At 44.2% G+C, this 23,538-nt stretch overlaps 2 protein-coding genes across 2 annotated transcripts; both read right to left on the reverse strand.

Moving 5' to 3' along the window:
* Positions 1 to 9,164: 9,164 nt before the first annotated feature.
* LOC131264706 (fatty acyl-CoA reductase wat-like) lies at positions 9,165 to 10,847 on the reverse strand. Its single transcript, XM_058266976.1, has 3 exons — positions 10,383 to 10,847; positions 10,061 to 10,319; positions 9,165 to 9,997 (listed from the first exon to the last, which is right to left on the reverse strand). The coding sequence occupies exons 1-3, from the start codon at positions 10,845 to 10,847 to the stop codon at positions 9,165 to 9,167; spliced, it is 1,557 nt and encodes a 518-aa protein (XP_058122959.1).
* A 3,006-nt stretch (positions 10,848 to 13,853) lies between these two features.
* Positions 13,854 to 21,956, reverse strand: LOC131264707 (uncharacterized). Its single transcript, XM_058266977.1, is given in 12 exon segments — positions 13,854 to 14,668; positions 14,748 to 15,006; positions 15,076 to 15,415; positions 15,488 to 15,660; positions 17,591 to 17,805; positions 17,808 to 17,860; positions 17,943 to 18,050; positions 18,112 to 18,292; positions 18,357 to 18,493; positions 18,585 to 18,777; positions 18,839 to 19,440; positions 21,829 to 21,956. Coding segments are annotated over 12 exon segments (3,195 nt in total). The 5' UTR covers positions 21,948 to 21,956.
* Positions 21,957 to 23,538: the final 1,582 nt, after the last annotated feature.

A 23,538-nucleotide genomic window follows, 5' to 3' on the forward strand; every position in this document is an offset into this window, starting at 1 on the left:
CTCTTCAAGTCTTCTCTCCTGACTGACTCGAATGCGATTGCATAACGATACTCATCGGGTAGGAAGAGTGGATAGATTCGCAAAGGATTTCTCACGTTGCCTTCGTGCAAACCGATTTACTCCGATCTACTAACACATATTTTATCCGGTTGTTGAATGCACTGCAAATCCACGATACCTTCCCGGCTGCTCGCCTAGTTTGTTCCTCGAACCCCTTGAATGAAGGAATTCTACTACGGATGCAAAATGCCGAGACTAAAAATGAAACTGCAACCTCATCAAACCTCAATCGTCTGGCAGGGAAGTGGACAGTCTGCCCCTCGGGTGACTCCTTGTATGCATAAATGTATGTTGATATTTCATTCTGCATTTTTTTTTCCTCCCAAGCAACTTCCTCCTGCTAAGTGTTGCATTCTTTATTGCAGCCCATTGGAGTTGCCGGTGTCGGTGTTGCCGGAAAGTGCACCTTATCTACCCAGTCCAGACGAAACGACGATGCAGACTGCAATTCATACCCCTCTCGCTCTTTACTTCCCTCGCTGTCTATCTGTCCGTCTGACTCGCTTGATCTCGGTGTGTGCTCAATTCTTCTTCCGTCTGGCCGATGGAGACAAAATTGTAGCGAAAACAGGCTGCGGAGACCAAACAAATTCAAATCAAATAGACTTAATGTGCACTGAACCGGGTGATGGTCCCACTGGGGCGGGTGGGTCACGTAAACTCGGCCCAAAAGGATTGCTTGACGCGGCACATCCTTCTCCACCTTATGGAACCTGGTCGCGCAAAACAGCCGACCATTCGCTACTGTGACCAACTTGTCCGCATCGGCAGGTATTTGCATGTGCAGGTAAAATTATTCACGACGGCCATCAGTGGCCGAGAGGGGGACACGCACGAAGCGTTGGGATGGGCGAGATGAAGCATCATAAAACAGGGCTCACCGTGGATGGGCAGATCGTCTACCGGATGCACTTGCATATATGCACATATGTAACAACGAGGCGGACTCGATGGATCGACCGGGAGGAAAGCTTCCTTACAAAGCACCAACTCTTAGGCTGTGCTTATTTAGGGCATGTTATGGAACGTAAGAAGCAGACGTTGGAATGGGTAAGAATTTAGACGTTTTTTTGTTGCACCGAGCACTTTGGGAAGGAAGTACATCTATTTGAAGACAATTATTTGAAAGAAATATACTATCTTGTTAACACTAGAATAAATTGTTTGGAATCTTGCCAAAATGCTTTTTTGTGATCTTTTCGACCTCTTTTTTTAACACTCTGACGGCCGGGTACATCTATAGATGTAATGGCTCCGTTTCAGTTTGCATCCGATCACATCATTTTGGGGTGCTGTCAATGCTGTCTCCTGACACGCACCACAGACTACTATATGTAAACAAGTATCAAATAAAATATGCTGTTCGTATGTTAATTCTAATAAAGATTGGAAAAGAATGAACAGGGTGGCCAGATACAGAGGAACTAGTGCTAACACGTGAATTGTGCGGACGTCAAAGTGTTAACACGATATAACTTCGTCATTTGACTATTTTTCAGCGTTTTTTAATTTTTATGCTCCTTTTCATAATTTGTTTTGAATTGAACAGAATTTGAATGCTTTACAACTTCTCTTTTGAAAAGTTTTCTTGCATTTTTAATATATAAAACGAAGATTTAAAAAACAGTATATGCTAAAGCATCAAGTATCTATAACAAATAATTTCATACTTTTTTAGATGATTTATGACACCAAGAATGGACCTTGAATTGAAATTGAGGATTTTTTAATTTACCATATTTTCCGTCGGTGGTTTCCATTGGGTGCTTTATTTCATTATTCCGTTATTTCATTAAATTTTTGAGTGAACATCTTTTCTCTTTAATTTTCTTCTTCTTCTTCTTCTTCTTCTTCTTCTTCTTCTTCTTCTTCTTCTTCTTCTTCTTCTTCTTCTCCTTCTTGGCGTTACGACCTTGTTGGTCGTATGCCTGCCCCGTTAAGGACTTACGAGCCTTTTTTTTACGTCAGGTCTCGATTAGGAACCCAATCCGTCGAGGTGGTGAGCCCCGGCGCTCATGGGCCGATTTTTCTAACCGACCCTACCGCTCGGCTGTCGCGGACCCCCAATCTTTAATTTAATAATTATCAGTTTTGAAGTCCCGTGATGAGATGAGGTAAAAAACCCTACATTTTCAAAGTGCACGTGAAGCAAGCGTTTTTAAAATTTTTAAAACTAAACCAGAATACTTTTGAGTTATTGGAAATTAAATTTTTTACATGATACGAAATATAAAATGCACACCGTTGCAACTTACAGTCCTTAGTAATTCAGAATAATATACGTCGCCTGAGACAAATACACGTGAAATGGAAACAAAATATATATTACGCAATAGATATCTCGGATGCACCAAAGGCTCATCCACTGCACCCAAAGTGCGACGTAGAGTGGAATTCATCAAAACAAACCGCTCGCCTTACAAACGTGACCCAGAAGTCTGCTGAAGCACACTGAATCGCGTTTAGAACGAACTGGCAGGATCGTGAAGAGCGGCTGGAGAGGGCACCGGGGCCGACCCTCTCCAAGGCTTCCTCCATCGCCTTCCGGCACAGTTTGCCGGCAAGGAACGACAGGATTATCTTTCTCCACCCCAAAAACTCACTACCGCACCACATCGGTCCGATTCTGGACGGTAAGAGGAGTACTCGTGTCGTGAAGGGAAAAAGGACAGCGAGAGAGGGGGGTGTTGGGGGGGGGGGTCTAAGGGAGACGGGAGCAAAGTGACACAGTTTGTGGTGGTGTAAGACACTGGCAAACCTCGCAAAGGGAGAGCGGAATCGCTCGGGGGTCCAGACGATGGCGATGAAATGCCGCGACGACACTTCCAATCGCCAATTTATTTAGAATGCATAGACATTCGCGCGAGCCGGCCGAGACTGAAACATTCTGGCTGATGGTGGTACACTTTTTTTTATTGATATTATTACTATTGCTTCCACCATGCCCAACGGCCTCTTCGGCCAGCGTGTGTCCTTTTCGCTGTCGAAGATCCCGCGAACTAACTTGCATCGACCGGCTTTAATGCAGCCACCAGACAGACGGTAATGAGTTTGCTGCCAAAGTTGTTACCCCTTGCTGTGGTTCTGCATTCCCCCCATCCCCTCTCTCTCTCTCTCTTTCTCTAAACGGAGGGAGGGTCCTTTGTAGCGTGCAGCCATACAATCTAACAATGTGTCTATAGACCGTTCGTTCCCCGTTCGGTTGCTTAGAAGCTGATTTGTGGTTTGCGGACTTGTGACGATCGGCTAACGAGAGAGCAAAACGGAACGATGGAAAAGCATCGAAAACATGAGCAACCGGAGACGAAGGGAATGGATCAGATGTGAAGCAAAACGCCGGCGAGAATGCATCGTTCCAATTTTGGAGATGCACTCTCCGCCTGGCAGAGTGCCTTCCGACGCAGATTTAGTGGTTAGTTGTTGGTCGAGGCTTTGCTGTTTGTGGTTTGGTTTCTTCTCGCTCTTCCGTTTTCGCCTGATTGGGCCAAGTTCCCCGCCGGTCCGACTCTTCCGGACGAGACGTCGATCCTGGCCGTCGATATTCCCCGCGGTATGGGCGGATCCGGGTGTGACATAACTATGGTATGATGCTTGCGTAGCTGTCGAGACACTGTTTATATCAGTTTGACCTACATTAGGCGGAATGGGACGGTGAATAAAAAATAATGCCAAACAAACTGCCGCCGGGCTAGACTGAGTGACAAACCGGCCACAATAAAGTGAGGGGCAGAAACAATAAACATTGCAAAGATGCCATCCATTACGACTCATAACAAAGTTATTGTTGTATCCAATTTGTTACAAAACAAACTTCCCAGTTATATTCTTACAAATGAAAAACCTTCAAAAGGAAAACCAATTTCGTTTATCGATTACAAAACTTTTCAGATTTGAAAGAATATTGAAATGAAAAATACTTAAATGAAAAACTTATTTTAATGCGCAAAAAGCGATTTTAATGTATTATTTCTCAGACAAACTCTTTCAAGTGGCATACGGTTTATAGGAATGGAGGAATAATTTGAGACCAAACTACGCCTTTAACTGTTCAGAAGTCAACGTTCAAAAGAAGATCAACGGTCTACAAAATGAAGGGTTGGATTAATTTTATCCTAGCTCATGGAATTCTATTTAAACTAAAATGAGAATTTATTTGGAAATTGGGAGTTCTTTCGATTTATAATAAGCAGAAAAGGATCTGCCTTTTTACCATAGTTTAGAGTAATTGTAAAGTGAATCCTACCCAGAGGGGGATCAATCTATTCCGGGCCTCAAGCGGATCTAATACCCCAAATGTTTCTGTACCAAAGACCAAAATTGGATTTGTTTGTTTTATAAGAGCTTGTTATCGATTTTAAAAGTTTGCAGTATTATCATTTACTTGTTATGTTTTTCAATTGGAATAAAATCGAAAGAAAAATCTGTTATTCTTGCAAACTCGGACACATATTTTATAACGAATGCTAATTAAACTACATGAAAAATTTCAGCAGAAGAATTGAAGGTATTGGTATAGTATAAATCCGCTTAGTTTTATAATTCTTAAGACTTACAATTTCCGATCGGATTATGATTCGGATTCGATTTTCAATTATTTCTATAGCAAGAAATTGCTATCCCTTTTCCACTATTTGCATATTGTTTTAAATGCAACTCATCATATTCTTTTTAATTATCTTAACAAGTTAAAAAAGTTCCCTACTATCTGATTCATACTGTTCAGTATCGTATCCAAATCGTAATACAGCATAAGTTTCTATTGGAAAACTAATTATTTTAGTCCTTTTTTCATTTTCAGTAAACCCATTTCTTCTTCTTTCGATAAATTCAAATCTACTGTATTGTTAATAGAAAATATTTATGTATATAGAGACGAAAGAGGCCAAAAGGATCGAAACCACTATAAACCTTTACTACTACTACTCTATGTAAAGTGTAAATAGCTAACATTCATTTTTTCATTTTTTTTATAATCGCTTTCTAATTATTAATTCCTTGTATTAATTTCGAATGCTATAAGGAAAATAATTTACATGGGTAACAAAACACACTTTTCCCGCTAATTGAAGGTACTTCAAACGGAAAGATTAGACCGAAACAAGAAAAAAAAACATGTTTTACCAATGCTTTAAAGGTGAAAATTAACAAAGATAAAGATGGTAAGATGGATGATAATAAGTTGGTATATCAAAGTATACCCACATATATTTGATCTCACTCGCTGTCCATATCCAAAACTGAAAAATATAAATGACAAATAATATACATCGGTGTTTTCTAAGGTTTTCAGCCCAGCCCCCTAAGCTCCGGGCGACCGCTGCTGCTCAATCCGCTCATAGGTAGATCCGCCAGTTATCCTGCACGTTGTAGTTCGCAAATGTATATTGAATGTTTCCACGTTATTTAATAGCAGAGCTAATGTGTTTAATTCCGTTTGAGCATGCATGTGCTTTAAATTAGCATTTATAATGCAACATAACTCAATTATATTTTACAGAACGAAAAGCAAAATATAAAAATGATATGTATCTTCGTTGTCCCTCAAAACAAGTGCAAGTATTTTGCCGACATTGACTAAAAAAGTGACAATAAATAAGTAAAAATAAAAAAATTAAAACAAAAAGCATCTCTTCCAAACGGTCCTCGCAGGTTTGGGGCAGCCTAAACGATGTGCAAAATTCAACCAAACATGCAAGCAATAAAAAAAAGCTCATTAACATTAACAATTGCAATTGATGTCCTTTGCGTAGCAGAGCGCAGTCAAAACAAATTTATCAGACCAGACGAAACACGACAAACCACTGCTACTGCACTGCACGCTGCACCCGGATCGGAGATGAGACACGGAAGGCCAAGGCGACCTAAGAACTAAGAAGAAGCACCACTTACAACACTGTACGGCAGCCAAGAACCGGGGGCCAACAAATCAAACCTCGCACAACGCCCACTTTGGTTTTACAAATTAATTTTCCCTTTTTCGCGTCCAGCCAAGGAGTTCCGTGTTCCGAAGTTGTCCGGAGCGATGGATCCGGCCGGACTGTTTGCCGGCTACATCACCAAATTTCGGATGCACTCGATGCTTCGGATGTCGTTCTAGATGCTTTTTCGCGTTCCGTTCTTCCTGTTGACGGGCCGTTCTGTTTTGTTCCTTTCTGTCCTCCCGGGGATTCGCTCTTCGGTCGAAGCAACGCCCACTGGCCGCAGGGAAAGGATAAGACAAACCTTTGGACAATTGGATGAGGTGCTTCGGTTGAGGGAACGGAGCGGGGAGGGAGGGGGCTGCATTTATTTGAGGCCCGAGGGCTGGTGAGGATGAATGCATAAAAATCATATTTTATTGCTATGTTACGCTTTTTCATGCTCCAGACGTCCCCGAGGGACGGCCCGATTACAGCATACATGCAGCTTCCCGCCCGTTCACCTTCCCGTTGCCCACCTTCCCCACCCATGAATCACCAAAGGAGAAGGACGAAGGAAGCAGAAGCTCGAAGCGATGAGACACTCACAAGTGTCTGCGGAGTCGTGTTCTTGGTGTCCGGAACGAAATTGCTGCCAGTCTGGTGAGGTGCATCTGCCTTCCCCCGCTCACTCTCTTCACCACGTGTCCCCATGCACCCATTGATTAGCACTTACTCCACCACGGCAGGCACGGCACGTCTCGCCCACAGTCTCTCTCTCTCTCACTCTTGCGTAACCGCGGTTCTCGACGACACCACGTCAATCCGGCGTTGCAGCCCATGCATCCGCGTCCTTCCTTGCTGCACCATGCGGCCACGCAGGGCGCATGAGCGTGTGTCAGCGCGTAACTCGTCAGCCAAGTCCAATAAGTCCGGCCAGACAGCCAGACGGTTGCTGTCGTTGATTAATCGTCTCGCTGGCCCGACTCAGACGGTCCAGACCCCCGTCCAGCCATTCGCGACACCACGCAGACCCTAAGCTAAGCCGCCGCTAGATGGCGGACTCTCCGGCGCAGTCAGACGGTGGGCTTGAGGCGAGCCAGACAACGGCGAGCCCACCGATCGTCAGGCTGGCATTGGTGCTAAGGAGGCAGCTCCGGCCTGTTCTGAGTGTGCGCCTCGCAGGCCTCGGAGGATCGCGAATTGCCCTGCTGGCAACGTCTGGCAACTTTTTCTAACGCCTTTCGCTCCGCTGTCTCGCAGCAATATTTTACACCTTTGCCGTGTGCTGAAAAGGGAATGTGTCTCGTTGTTGCATCTTGAATGCAGTTTGTCACGCACTCAATCGGCAGCCTTTAGATTACTTAGCGACAGATAGATTTTTTTTTTCTGGACCTAATTGTGGCGGAAAATCAATGTACTGCTTTCATGCTTATGCAGCACAACCTCCAAGGAGTCCAAGAATAATAGAATGAGTTAAAAAACTGAACTATTTTTAATTCTATTCTATTTCCCGATTTTAAATCGGAGTGCAACATACAACATTGGTGAAAGAAAAGTATTTCGCAGTTTTTCGAAGTAAAATTTTTAACCATCATGTACAATTTAATCTTTCTTTTAAAATGTTATAATTTTAATCAAATCATGCGCACCCATCAAAGGCTTTCTAGACTTTTTCCCTTTGTGTATGTGTATATTCAGTCCTTTCGTACAGGGAGGGTCCGGCCCCGTTTGGGATTCGAACCCATTAGAACCCAAAATTGACCCTTCCCTGAAATAATTTCATCATAGCGTTTCATTTACGTACACTCAGTTATGTACGAGTGTCAACAATTTTTGAGAAATTTTGTATATTGTAATGTAAGAACGAAAATTATATTCCTTGAGTTAAGTTAGAATTCACGCGATTGGGAAATTTCGGATTTACCAATTATGCAAGAAAAGTATACGTGAATGTCGCCTAGTGTTGGTTCCAACTTCAATTAATAGGAAAAGCATGTGTAACTTTATTTACAAAGCCGACATGAAATTAAATTCTATTCGTAAATTCATATCAAACCCTTCATCTGATCGCGTCGAACTCTTCTTGTGAACCTACCCTGATCTTGACCTTCGTTGAGTTAATGTTCAACTTTCTCTCTCTTTCTCTCTCTCTCTCTTTCTCTGGCTCTTCATGTGTCAATTACCGCCATCATTAGTGTCCACTTCCTCTACAGCCATCCAACGGAACAAGCTCCCACCTGTAAGCGAAACGCATGGTACGTCTGCGTTAAAAAGGAAAAACAAACCAACCGTCCCGCCGGGAGTTTGGGTTTTATTTGGATTTTATATTGCAGCGTAAAAGGATAATTTCCACCACAACCGCATCAGACTGCGAGATGATGATGATCCGTCCGTTCTTCAGTCATTTTATGACCGTGAAAAATAAAATCGGTTGGCCGCTCTTCGGAGCTGACCATGCTCCAGACGAAGGCCACTCCGAGGGGCAAACATTGGACTACAGTACACGGTGTCCTGGCCCTGAATAGAGTGAACCCGCATGATTCTCATGGTTTCTTTTTGATTCGGAGAGTAATGGTACGATAACGTATCATATATATGTACTAATGCAATTTAAAAAGTCAAAGAGGCCATATTGTTTGCATTACGATGTAAAGGGCGAAGTTAAATAAAAAGTGTTAAGTAAAAAGGGAATCGCTTTTGTAAATAAGATTCAAGAAGTGAACTGCAAAAGCAATGTAAATAATTCATCCATGCTGGACTCTGTCACCGAGTCCCATTTTGACGAAATCTTAGCTCATTATTTTTCCAATTGTACCGTGTTACAATATTTGAAGTACAAAGTATGCTATGTCGCGGAGTATGTCGCGGTTTGAATTTTACTATTTTAGATTTCTGTCTATAAGTTGGTTTTGCAATATGGCTGAAACTGTGGTTCTTTGGTCTTGGAAATCTAGCACGAACGGTCATGCTTCGGTTCTATGATATATCGTTTAACCTTTACGCTCGTGGTCCAAAGATAATGCTTCTATTATGTTTTTTTTTTTTCATTTTTTGTGTGTCGATCACCATAACTTTTAATAAATGAACAGACGTCGTTGGTTTTATTTTATCGCAGCCGTTTTAAATCATTTGTTTTACTTTTCACATCCTTTGAATAATGCAACAAAACGTCCCTTAACTGGTAGTGGTGTTCCCTCAACCGACTCAGGCTGCCTGCGTTTCTACTTCATCTACAGAAATTTCGTGCAAACCCTCGAAATTCAATAACCCATAAAAGTGCAGTATCTTCACTATCAGACAAAAAAGCACTCCGTATAGCAAAACGAGCAGACAGCGATGTGCCAGGGTACGTCGCCGGTGTCGGGGCATCGTCCACTCGAGCGTACTCCAGGGATCGCGCATCAAGTACAGCCGCAAGCCCTTGATCTGGTCATCGAGGAAGTCGTTCCACACGATCGCCTTCGGATCGCACGGGAAGAACCGCTGGTCGTCGGCTGCCAGCGCATCCAGCACGGCGCGCATACGCCCATTCCGGAAGCGCCACTCGTTGTTGGTGAAGAAGCGCAGAACGGCCGAGAACCGGTGCACCTTCTGGTAGAGCTTCAAGACGCGGGGCCGCTGGCCTCGCAGCTTCAGTACGGCGTCGAACAGGAGCGCCGGCAGGAGGTGGTAGAAGATGGCCAGCACGTCCGCCACTAGCTTGTAGCGGGTGGTGTTGTAGGTCGTGATCCAGAGGGACTTATCAAACGCGATCCGATCCTTCCATTGCTCCAGTTGGCTTTGCGTCTCGCGCCAGCTGACTGGATTGTCGTCGGTGGTGCAGTTGAACACGTGCTCCTGGCCGGGATGGGTCGCCGCGTACCAGGTGATCGCCAGCGTCGAGTTGATCACCGTGTCCGCTGGCACGATACTCGCTTTGTAGTCCATGTGAATGTGGAATATCCGAAGCACTCCGGTAGCCGCACCGCACACGACCCCATTGAAGCCGTACAAGTTATCCGTCCATCCGGCGATAGGATCCTCCTTGGTTGTGGTAACTGGTTGGAGAAAGAAACCCCGATACACTTACCCTAAATGCTCCTGCGACGCTTAACACTTACTAATAGATGGTCTTATGATAGCGATCGGTAGCTTTTCCTGGTAGCGACGCACGATCTCCTCGGAGAGGGACTTTGTAAACGCGTACGTGTTAGGCCACGGTTCGATGATCTTTTTCGACAGCATCTCGAAGTCGTCAGCATCAGTTGCCTTCTCCGAGACCTTGATCAGCAACGACGGATCGATCGGAGGTTCATAGAACGTCTCATCGATCTGCTTCAAAACGCAGTGTGAGAAAGCCGTCGAGATGTAGGTGAAAATCTGTTGAGATAATTTCAAAGGCCATCTTAATATTTTTTCCGCGCTCTTGAGGCGTTACCAGACCTCCAGCTTGCGGCACTTTTCGGCGATCATCAGCATTTCCTGCGTGCCACGAACATTCGTCTGCACCGATTCCTTCAGCGACTCGTCGAACCGCACGTCGGCCGCGGCATGCACGATGATGTTGGTGTGCTCGTACACGTAAGCGAGGTCATCGTTGGCCATACCTATACCGATCTCACTGATGTCGCCTTCGATGACACGAATTTTCGCCAGGTACAACTGCGGATTTTTCGCGTAGTTCACAAACACCGGCTCCTTGTCGAGCAACTGCTCGAGTCGGTCGGCCGGACTGACGCCTTTCTTATGCCGTAGAATCAACAGAATCTCGGCCACATCACACTTGACCAGCTTCTCGATCAACAGCTTCCCAAGAAAACCACTGCCGCCAGTGAGCAGGACCGACTTTCCCGTGTAGAAATCTTTCAGCGGCGAACGGTACGCCCGGAACTCCTCCAAACTTGCCATGACTACAGCGGGAGGTGCACCAGAAAACCGATGACACACTCGGGCGACCGAGTGCAACTGTAATAACTAGCGGAACTGCCAGTGCCAGTCTTGCAACTGCAACCGAAATGCACGGTGACCGATGTTTAAAGTTTAATTATAAGCTATCGCTTTTTTCTCCCTGCAACGGAGTTCATTACCATTATACTTTTTTCAGTCCTTTCGTTTTGTTTCACACTGTTTGGTGCATTTGATGCACTGGACATGCTCTTTTGCACAAATACAACCACGTGTTGCGAGCGAAAAAAGTGTTCTTTTGCAGTTTTGAAACATACAATGTTTGATGCTTTATTGATGCGATGATTGGCGAATGCCTTGTAATCTCAATATTCTCTAGGATTTCAAAATTTTGGATAAAAAATTAAAAGAATGTAATTAGCCTATCATTTATAAATCAAAGGAAAAGTTCAAATACGGATTCATACATTACAAACGTGCTATTTTTCCGAACAAACAAGTATACAGCCTCGGCCACGGTACACGGGAACTTTGTCATTGATTATGGGAATCTTAGCCGTCGAGGTCCGAACTGCGGCCGTCGATGCGGTAATAGCTGCCTCTTTTTGCCAAACGTCGCTTTAGAAATGCGATTCAGCGCACTCTTTCTACCCTTGAATTTCTACAGGCACCTGGGACACATGTACGGCATACAGCCTCGGCCACGGTACACGGGAACTTTGTCATTGATTATGGGAATCTTAGCCGTCGAGGTCCGAACTGCGGCCGTCGATGCGGTAATAGCTGCCTCTTTTTGCCAAACGTCGCTTTAAAAATGCGATTTAGCGCACTCTTTCTAGCACACCGTTTTCTCAGCCATTTGGCAAGCATATCAGAACATCCTAAAGGTATGCAATTGATTATGCGCTGTATAATTTTCTCTCACTCACTCACTCAGTTCATTCGGTACCAGTGTTCGATATTGAACGCCTGAAGTTATGCCGTACATGTGTCCCAGGTGGCTATAGAAATTCAAGGGTAGAAAGAGTGCCCTGAATCGTATTTCTAAAGCGACGTTTGGCAAAAAGAGGCAGCTATTACCGCATCGACGGCCGCAGTTCGGACCTCGACAGCTAAGATTCCCATAATCAATGACAAAGTTCCCGTGTACCATGGCCGAGGCTGTAACTTCAGGCGTTCAATATCGAACACTGGTACCGAATGAACTGAGTGAGTGAGTGAGAGAAAATTATACAGCGCATAATCAATTGCATACCTTTAGGATGTTCTGATATGCTTGCCAAATGGCTGAGAAAACGGTGTGCTAGAAAGAGTGCGCTGAATCGCATTTTTAAAGCGACATTTGGCAAAAAGAGGCAGCTATTACCGCATCGACGGCCGCAGTTCGGACCTCGACGGCTAAGATTCCCATAATCAATGACAAAGTTCCCGTGTACCGTGGCCGAGGCTGTAAGTAACAAAGTGTAACACTGTTTGTTGGTATGACCAGTTCTGGATTTCATTTATTTCGATATATTATTTAATGGAGCCTTTTTATTCACTGTTTGATGTGACCTACCATAAGTCTAAGTACTTAAAAGTATGTCCTATTATTCGTAGAAACAAAAAAAAAATTCTTAAATGAACTTCAAATTTTTTTTATTCGCAAAAGACTTGTTTGATTCTACACCCTCCTTCCATCTCTTGCGGACAATCTTTTTCGATGACAGGAAGACCCACTGAAACAAAATGCTGAGTAATACTAATAATACTGGTATGACGCGCTCGATGTTCCTCAGATATTACAGTTTGCGAGCTACTGAATATTTCCCATTGCTTTAAATCTTTACAAATTAATTTTAGAGACCCATTTCGTATGACTGCAAAGTTTTGCTTATGGTCACATCAACTAGTATGTATTTAAAATGTCAAGTTCAAATCCAGATAATTGCCAAGCTTAGGTAATTTTCAAATAGGAAAGCAAAATAGAAAAGCTATAAAATAGGAAATGTATTGTTGCAATTGGATGTCCAATGAACAAAATTACATATGTTGTAAACTGAATGAATGCCAACAACTCGGTGTTATATTTGAAAAGAAATACGGCTGATTTGAATTACTGCACCTGGTACTAATTAAAAACTTAAAATAGTCTTCCAGATATGACAAACTATGGCCGGAAGCAAAAGGGGAAAGTTTACTAAGTTACCACGAAGATGGTTGTTAATACAGAGAAAAAATGTCATAAAAAACTAACATTCAATGAAAACTGACGATCTTAGATTGTTCAAAAATATCGTTCAATTTTTTGTCGTTTTTAAAGTGTCCGCGTTTGGGGTCCGCGACAGCCGAGCGGTAGCGCCGGTTAGAAAAATCGGCTCATGAGCGCCGGGGCTCACCACCTCGACGGCGTGGGTTCGAATCCCAACCGTGACCGGACCCTCCCCTGTACGAGAGGACTGACTATCCACGTACAACAGGGAAACAAGTCTCGTAAGCCCTTAACGGGCAGGCATGACCAAGAGGTCGTTACGCCAAGAAGAAGAAGAAGAAGAAAGTGTCAAAAATTGAAAAATATGTTATCCCTTGTAGCGGCCCTCAATAGTACCGATCGTAGGTGCCGGAAAGCTTAAACAACAAGCGTCACCAAATTCTACGCTTAATTTGAGGGTCAAAGAACCGTAAAACTTTTGCGCTGCACACTTTTAGTCGTACTCTTGCTTTGCATAAACCAGCGTTCATTGGCGGACTAACCTCGACTGAAAAGGAAATAAATGTCACCTTTAGCATTGTACCCAATTTCGGACCCGGCACCAACACGAACAAGCTTCACGATGGAATGTGTAACAGGGGACCGTAAACCCGGAATCGTAGTGTAGTAAATTAAATTCGATTAGGCAACTCATTTAAATCGAAACAAACAAAGCACATTGCTCAACATAATGTAACCGCACGAGCTTTCTGGATAATTCGAGAATATTTATTGATAGAACAGTGGATAGAACACCCGTGTCCACGTTTACCGGTTGGTTACGTGAACTGAGTGCAGCCTAGGAATGTCCGTAAGTCCGGAACACCGGCCGCCTCGAGAATGTGCAGCCCCGCGACAGCAAACCCGGAGTAGATCAACCCCAGCATGCACCGGTGTATCCAGATGCGCCGTCGGTAGATGCGAAGGGCATCGTCGTTCGTCTCCCATGGCTCCCCCAGCAGATACACCCGGCAGCCACGGATGTGGTTGACGAGAAACTTGCTCCAAACCACCGAACGCATGTCGCACGGGAAGAGATACCGATCGACGATGTCCATCTCGTCCAGCACGTGCCGCATCCGGTCGGTGCTAAACAAGAACTGGTTGATGGTGAAGAACCGCAGTACGTCGGCGAAATGGTGCACCTTCCGGTAGAGCCGCAGGATCTGTGGCTTCTGGCCGCGGGCGCGCAGCGCCAGATCGAACATCATGGCCGGGATGAGATGATAGAAGATGGCTAGAAAGGCGGCCACGTAGTGGTAGCGAGTCGTGTTGTAGGTCGGGATCCAGAGCGACTTCTTGACCGCTACGACGCCTTGCTGCGGTAGGCAGTAGTTGCGCACCTCGCCCCAGGTCGTGTAGTTTTCGTCCATCGTGCAGTTGAACACGTTCTCCTCGTCCGGATGGTTGGCGGCGTAGCAAGCCGCCACCAGCGTCCCATTGATCACGATGTCCGCCGGAATAATATTGGCCTTGTACTCGTCATAGATGTGGAAGATGCGTAGCACTCCCGTTCCGGCGCCGGTCACAACACCGTTGAACCCGTAGTAATTATCCGTCCACCCAGCAATCGGGTCGGTGTAAGTCGTTGTCACTTTCAGTAAAGAAGAAATAGGAGATGATACTCAATATGGAGAATGCATGCCAAACAGTACGTTCAGGAACACTCTTACCGATCGATGGACGCACGATTGCAATGGGGACCTTTGCCCTGTAGCGACGTACCACCTCTTCGGCCAACGATTTGGTGAAGGCGTAGGTGTTCGGCCACGGCTCGATGATCTTTTTCGCGAGCGCCTGCAGATCGTCCTGATGGGGCTCATTTTCGATCATCTTTATCAGCTCCAAGGGGTCCACGTTGGCCGGATAGAACCGTTCCTCCACGGACCCGTAGACACACTGGGAGAACGCAGTCGACACGTGCACGAACACCTATGCCAGGAGGTGAACATCAACTCGCTGATCGTTAAGCGCGAATACTTAGCGATCTAAGGTGCGTACCTTCAATGCCTCGCAGTTGGCAGCAATCTTCAGCAGATGCTCCGTACCGCGCACGTTCGTTTCGACGGCTTCCTTCAAGGACTCGTCGAACCGCACGTCCGCCGCCGAATGGACAATAATGTTCGCGTTTCTGCGAATGTAGTCCAAATCATCGTTGCCGATCGCAAGGCCCGGTTTGCTCACGTCGCCCTCAACGACACGCAGCTTCGAGTGGTATAACTCGGGCTGCTGTGCGTAGTTCAAGAAAATCACTTCCTTCTTCAGCAACGCCTGGAGCCGCTCGTTCGGGCTGACACCTTTCTTGGATCGCAGCAGCAAAAGAATCTCCCGTACACCGCACCTGGGAGGAAGAAGTAACCACTAGAACCGCAACGTCTCGAGGTAGCCACAACCCGGTGTTTCCGGTGCATACTTGATCAACTTTTCGATAAACAGCTTGCCCAAAAACCCACTACCACCAGTGAGAAACACGGTCTGGTCCGCGTAGAAGTCCCCCACCGGTGACCGGTTGTTCTGGAACTCTTCTAGGCTCATCCTGCGCGTGCTAGGCGGGCTGATGACAGTGACGGTCTGACGCAAATGTACCTATCGCCCCAATCTACAATCGGTAACTAACGAACGGATCTTGCGCACGCAGTCCATTTGAAGCGTTTTCTGTTCCGTAATTAATTACGGACCTCGTCCGAATTACTGCGCTGGGGTGAGCGCAATGCATGTGGCACGTTTACTGCGTTAATTAGGTCGCCCTGTGCAGGCGGAACCGGGTGCCAAAAGGTCTTGGTTGTGTTTAAATTTGTAGCGAACCTCACATATCCGCTTATGGACACTGACATCTTTACACATTTTCATGCTCGTGGCGGCGGGCCCTGCATTTATGTGGACGACTCGCCTAAATGTACGCAAGCATAAGCTCTGCCTTAAAGTTGTGCTTTCAGCAGCTTTGCAACGAACCAATTCCTCTTTCATCTTTACCTTGTATCGCTGCTACAGCTTTGTTTCAGTAACCGTGGCAGTCTACCGGTTCGCAAATTAGACCATCGACCGCAAAATTTAAAATTTTGTTTTAGTACAAGTTATCAAAAAGTTTCTAAATTTTATTCTTTAAAAAAAACGCTAAAAGCCGTACACCTCGCTATCTAGTGTGCCAATATGGACTTCGAACGAATCTAAATCGAGCTATTAAATGCTGTCGAAAAAGCGTGCATCAAGCACCTTATGAGGTTATTAAAATCTTACCCATTTGATGTTCACTTTACACTACCCAAACATAGTAATATGTTTGGCAAAAAACACTTTTTTCATGCACTAACAACCACGCATGTTTTGCCTTTTTAATTCAGCAGGTTGTTTTAGATGGTTCTGATTGAAGTATGTGCTTTGGCATGGTTCAACTAATCTCGACATATGATTGGCTTTGCTCACACATTTTAACAGGTTGACTGCCAAGCGTTAGCACTCTTCTTTAGTACAATCTTTTTTGATAAAATTTGTTTATAACATTTATTAAACCGACTATTTTCGAAAGCCAAGCTAAGACTTAGCTTCCTAAAGAATTTGTTTTAAATAGTAATATTTTTTTATGTTGCATTTTCATTGATTTATGGGGCAAAAACTTTTTAGAACTAATGACAGCTGGCTATCAAAAATGATAGCCATGGCAGTCAACGTGTTAATAGTTTTTTGACATAGGCATCCGTGTTTACACAGAAAAAATACGCAAAATGAGCGGACATTGATATTTTGCTAGTTTTCGATAGTTTTACTTCATTTTTCAGCCGGTCTTGACAAACTGTATGTTGATGATAGCGCCCATTTTATGTAGTTTCGGTACTATTTTTTTGTTATTGTATTGAAATATTGTTACAAAGGATTTTACGACTCTCTATGTTGTTTTTTTCCTCTACCTCTCTTTCCTGAAATTAGTGAAAAATACTATGTCTATGAAAATTTATTGAACTTTTGCGACATTTGCCTCACGATATCTTCCTGATCCACGATAGTTAAATCTTTTGTATTATGCTCAGTTAGTCTAACAAGTGAAGCAATATGACTTGGGTATTAGATGACGATTAGATCTATTATGACACATTTACCACACATACTTACCCATAGTATATTATTTAAAGAATGCTAAAAGAGATCTTCCCATACTTTGGGCCAAATAATTTCCGTGTACCGTAAAATGCATTTTTATTTTGCTGGGACTTCTTTGCTATATACATGAAAAGAGACAATAAAAACGTACAATCGAAAGAATAATTCTAACATTATGAAAAACATTTCACGTTGCTCGCTTTCATACTCCAATCGAATATTTATACCATTCCACGATGATCGTAAATATTCAAAATGATTTGTACAACGAACGAACGAGCCAATCGCATACGTATACCGTAGAGAGGGGGTTTTTCACTTGAAGGAAAGTTCGTCGCTTCATCGTATCTCCCAAAGCCACGAAGATGAAAGATCTTGAATGTTTCAAAACGGGAAGGCTCTAAGGTAACCGTAACACTACCACCGCATCCGGCTTGGCCTTTAAAACACCAGCATGCCCACCGCTTTGCAGAGATAGAAAGCTAACAGCGCCAGGAGCGAGTAGTACGCGACCAGGATAAAGAAGTGAACTATCCGCATCTGCTTGTGGCGCTTGATCGCTTCGTTCAGGTTCTCCAGCGGTTCGTTGGCAATGTGCTTTCGCAGCCCGTGAATGTACGTCCAGAAGTAGTCGGTCCACTCGATCTTCTTAATGTTGCACGGGAACATTATCTGATCGTCGGGCGTCAGTCTGGAAAATAAACGAAAGGGTTGTTTTAGAAAAAGTACGCAGAATAAATAATTTCTTCGCGCGGCATATCAGCGAGACTAACCTTTCTCTGAGATTTTTCATGTTTTCATTTTCAAACGCCCATTTACCGTTGGCAAAATATGCGATGACCGTTGCGAATTTGTGTACCTTTCGATAAAGATCCATAATTCTAAAAAGAACGAATGGTTTTTTTTTAAAACTTCACAGGCAACTATTTCTTGAGAACGTACCTTGGTGTGCGTCTAATGGCTCGTAAATATGTATCGATAAGGAACGCTGGCAGCAGGTGATACAACAGTTTGTAGAACTCGTAGAGATACTTGTTTTGCGTCGTATTGTGGCACACGATCCACAGTGACTTCTTCGGTGGACAGTGTTTGCCGACCTCGATTGAGTACTCGTAAATTTTCTCTGTAAGGGTGAACGAAATGAGCAAACCATCCAGAACGATTGGCCAACCCCAAAAGGAACTTACGGTACGAGATAGGGTTGTCGTTTCCGGTGACACAGTTGTAAATTTTCGTCCGGGGCTTCTCCGCTCCCCTGAGCTCCCCGTTCGACTTGGCCACCGGGAGGGGCCGGTCCAGTTTCCTAAGGTGATGATAGATAAAACTGCCACGTCAAGAAAACAAATTCGGAACAAAGGTGGTGCGTTAAAAACCTTCCGCATGGGTGCGGAATGGATTGTGCGCTGGTACGTTACCGTTCTACGTAGGTCTCCCAGCCGGCGGCGAGGACTGCGTTCACGACAATGTCCGCCGGGATGATATCCGCCTTGTTCTTGTCGTCCACGTGCATGATGCGAATGATGCCCAGGGCGACGCCAGCGATCACCCCGTTCAAGCCGTAGATGTTGTCCGTCCAACCCGAGATGGGTTCCTCGTTGGTGGCAATCACTGCGTTGAAAGAAGTGCTCATGAAGTCACCTTCCACTTAGTACTTATCGGGAGTACTTACCAATCGATGGTCGCACTACGGCAAGTGGCAACAGTTCGCCGTACTGCCGCACAATGTCCTCCGTCAGCGCCTTGGTGTAGACGTAGGTGTTCGGCCACGGGTGGATAAATTCGTTCACCGTCTTGTTCATGTGCTCCTCAAACCGCTCATCCATCGCTTCGACCAACTGGATCATCTTCTCCGGATCGGACGGTGGCGTGTAGAACTGTTCCTTGATCACCGACTGCGGGCAGTTGGAGTACGCCGTCGAGATGTACACGAACAGCTCCAGATTGACGATCTTCTCCGCAATCCGGAGCAAATCGCGTGTACCTCGCACGTTTACCTCGATCGCCTTTTTCAGGGCCTGATCGAAACGTACATCTGAAGCAGCGTGCAACACAATCTGGGCATTGTTGACGATGTACTCGATCGACTCGTCGGACAACCCGAGCGATGGATGCTGCAGATCGGCATCGACCAGCTTCACGCGCTCGACGAACGTCGGGCAGTCTTTCTTGAGGTTCATAAACACGACGCTGCCGAACAGGTCATCACATCGTTCCTGCACCGTTTTGCCTTTCTTTGGCCTCGACAGCAGGATGATCTGTCGTACGTTGATTCTGTTGAAAGTGGAACGAAGAAAGCAACGGTTGGTGTTAGGGTAAGTATCTACGCAAACGCCGCAATCCACAGTCCATGACATTGACTGGTTTCTCGTCCACACGCTGGGTAATGCTAAGGTTGGATGCATGTTCGAATGCTAATCACCATCAACTCGACCCATCGAGCAACGCCATTCGCGGAACGCCGGGTCGCCGGTTCTGGATCAATTATCAATTCTAATTCTAAATCAGAAGCCACGGTGGGGCAAGCCGCCGATGTTCGAAGCTTCTAGCTACTATGTCTTCGAGTACTGTCGAACATAGCTCCGCTACACCTCGGCCGACTCTGACGACATTTACGCACTTGAACTTCACCTACCGAGAAGCTAGTTTTTTTACTAACTCAACCACAAGGAAACCGATCAATCCGGGCAACGACTTTCAAACCGCGAGTTTCTTTGCTGATCGTGCAAATAACAAAAGAACACATCGTACATCTCAGTGCGTCACGAGTAGGCACCATTTTGATAGGCAAAACTTTTTCCTTCCTCCTTTTGTCCACTCCATTTCTAACGCCTCGCTAACCGTAGTCCAACAATTGGTTGCGCCATTCCGTTTGCCAGTGTTCGCATAAAAAAACCTAAACAAATTGTACCGAGCAAGAGCAATTGTACGATTATGCTTCTTGAACTTCAAGTAACCTTCAATTGCTCACCAGCCAGGAAACGTTGATGCGCCCAAAAAACCGGTTATGAGAGATTAACAGAAACCCTTACAATTTGCCACAGGCGTTTATAGAAGACAGATACGCAGTAAAAATGTCTGACCATTCGACAGAACAACTCGGTTGTTTCTTACAAACAATTTTGAAAAAAAACCACCTATTGTACCTTCTCCGATTTACGGTAAATGTTTTCTTTTCTACATGCGAGTTGATTTTACGCCTTTTTTCTCACCGGTATCTTCACTATGCATCTCCATCTTGCACACGTTATCATCACATATGTCAACACTCCACGGGGTATGGCTCACATCACCTCAATGCTTTAAAATGCTACTTCAAACTTGATTGTATAATGCAATTTTCTGGTTATAACAGCGAAGTACGTACGTGCCTAATTGGCATTCCATGTTGATTTAGAATATAAAAGTGCAAATCGTTTTTAGACTGTTTTTCAACTACTATACACTCGACCTTATGGTAAATAAATTGCGGTTTGTTATACCCTACTAATGAACGTTAACGTTCATCCAGCAAACAAAATTTTAAATAGTTTTTTTTTAATTTCAAGCCCTTTCGTTATATTATGCTTCAAGATGCATCACACGAATAGTTCCGACCGGTTGAACGATCCGAGCACGGTTCGCAATACATTCAAGGCCACCATGTAACACCTCCATTTGATTCAATTTTTGTTCCTCAATTAAACTGAATATGGTCTTGAGACGAACAAAACAATCTGTTAAAGGCTATTTATTTTATGAAGATGGTACTCCGAGCTCCGACACCGAATGACGAATACTGGGCCTTCTTATGAATTAGAATGAAAAATCCATCAGAAAATGTTCATATCGTATAGAAGTGAACTTTTAAAGATCGAATTCTTTCCCAAAATTCTACAAACAAGAGGTTGTCAAGTAAGCAAATGATTATATTTTTAGGCGATTGCTTTGACATGTTGTAAATAGAAGGAGAAATTGGGAAGATCATTTTTTCCGCCCTAATCTTTCATGTATTGAGTTCATTCGATCATGCTGCTATGCGCTGCACCAGGGCATGGTTATTCTCATGGATGATCGGAAATGGCAGCTGTATTTGTAGGATCACTTAGCGCTACACAAATAAATCGTTTCGCAAAGAAAAAAGATGCTTGCACTCTACCTTCCGAAAGTGAAGTAACGTTGGTATTAACAATTATAGTGATTATCACCCACTTGTTAGTGTATGATCGGTGAACAATAATCATACACAAAGCAGATTGATGACGCAATAGCAGACCAGCAGATCGGATAGGTTTAGTATATGGTTTCAAATCCGTTCATGAATAATTTACAGTACTTTTCCATCAAAGAATAATTGGGCGACGTGTCGATCAGAGAGATTATTAGTACTGCGAACGGAGCTTTCCTAATGAAGAAATCACGGAATTCTACAGCAACCACTTCGTGGAGCAAATTTTCCATTTCTCTCGCCAACAAAACAAATGACTCAATTGCTCGAATCCAAGCAACAACAAGTTGCTTATTTTTCAATCCCTTTTTGCCTTTAAGCCACTTTGTTGACAACTGTGCTTGAATAATTAATTAATAGGAGCGAAATGTGTCGCGCACCAAGAAAAGGTCTAGAATGTGACTGTGAAACCTCACCCAGCGTACGATCGATACATACCCTGCCGGCAAACCTACCTGAGCAACTTCTCGATCAGCAATCGCCCGATAAAGCCGGTACCACCGGTAATCAGGACACACTTGTCGCGATAGAACTCCATCACGGGAGTGGTCGTGATTTTGCGCTCCTCCGTCATCGTTAGCTCATTATTATGGCTCGTCTCAATGGTTGCATGCAGAGCCATTTTTTATCCTGTAATAATCCTTTCCGCGGTAGGGTTTCGGATGAAGTTTGGAAATTTTCTGAAAGAACAAAAATAGTAAATTGAACAAATTGTGTTAGTGTTTATTTCTACACAGGAGATTTATCTAGAACATTTAAATTCCGATACAAAATCACTTTCGATTGCGATTTGGCTTTCCATCAAAATTTGTCCGTCTGTGCCGTACCGGTCTTCCAAACGACGGCACAGGGCAATGCCGTTTTTAGCCTTATTCATATTCAAACACCTTAGGTAATTAAAAACAAATCCGGCGACAGTTAAAAGGAATGTTAGGTACGCGACTAACGGCTTTCGCTTTTCATCGGTGCATTTCACTGAATGACTTTTAATATCGCTTCATATTTGACTCTAACTTATCGCTTCTTATTTGAGCAGATCATCCTCAAAACTAAGATTTTGTACAACGAACTTTTTATTGGCCTAAAAAATCACTCATGTATCTACAAATGTTATATTATAATTGCTGGTGGGCAGTATTTCGACCATCATCTTTTTTGTATGATCGACAAACAAGAGGAGAGTAAACACTTTGTTCAAACGATTACCGTATACGGAAAGCACTTTCACTTGATCCTTTATTTAACGTTAGTGTCTCATCAGTTAATATAACCTCTAAATCCTGTGGCCATACAAAATTACATTAAAAAACTAGTAGTCTAAATTAAACTGGCTACATGCCTCGAAAATGTTTTCATTTTCTCCCTAAAACGGAACGGCCGTTTATATTAATCTGTCTGACGATCGCTAGTAATTACCACAACGTGCACATATTTAACGATTCAACAAACGGATACAAACAATTTCTCTACCTCGAAAATCAGCGTCCCTCCCGATCACGACTGCACGATCACGCACTCAGCTTGAAAATAGTAGTTCCTCACGCTGCTACGTGCGTTTATTGTAGGTGATCGATCGATTCACCGACCGGTCCAGTAGGTGGCTCACTGTTGATGCGCGTATTTACTGTGCACTGTAGGCAGCACACGGAGGATCACAGTAAAAATTACGTCCGTACAGCTTGAGCTGATTCACAAAACTAGCTCCAGCAGACAGATTATTTCAATTTTCACTGTCGGAAACTTGAGTGCCCCCTTTCCGGTGGCCACCTCAACGACGACCCACAATGGCAGTACTCGTACGTCGTACATACACTCGCATACGTACACGTACGTGGGCTGTTTGTTTTTGTTGGTATGAACCTTTAGGAAGTGTGCGCATGTGTGCGATAGTTGTAACCGCAAATGAGTGTGTGAGCAGACACACGTTACGTTTGTACGTTGATTGGTGGTGCCCGATGCAGAGTTACCTTATAACAACCCGTCAAACAGTGGCACCTGGGATAGCGCCATTGATCGAACATGGACGCACACGCCATACGGAGGCGATCCTATGGCAAATAGAACCTCCCCTCCATTTCTACCAGGAAGCTGATATCCTCACCAGATTACGAGTGGAAAGATTCGACTGAAATAATGATGATGATGATGGTGATGACTGTGCCTTT

The sequence above is a fragment of the Anopheles coustani genome, chromosome 2, assembly GCF_943734705.1.
Source record: "Anopheles coustani chromosome 2, idAnoCousDA_361_x.2, whole genome shotgun sequence".
Classification (NCBI taxonomy): Eukaryota; Metazoa; Arthropoda; class Insecta; order Diptera; family Culicidae; genus Anopheles; species Anopheles coustani.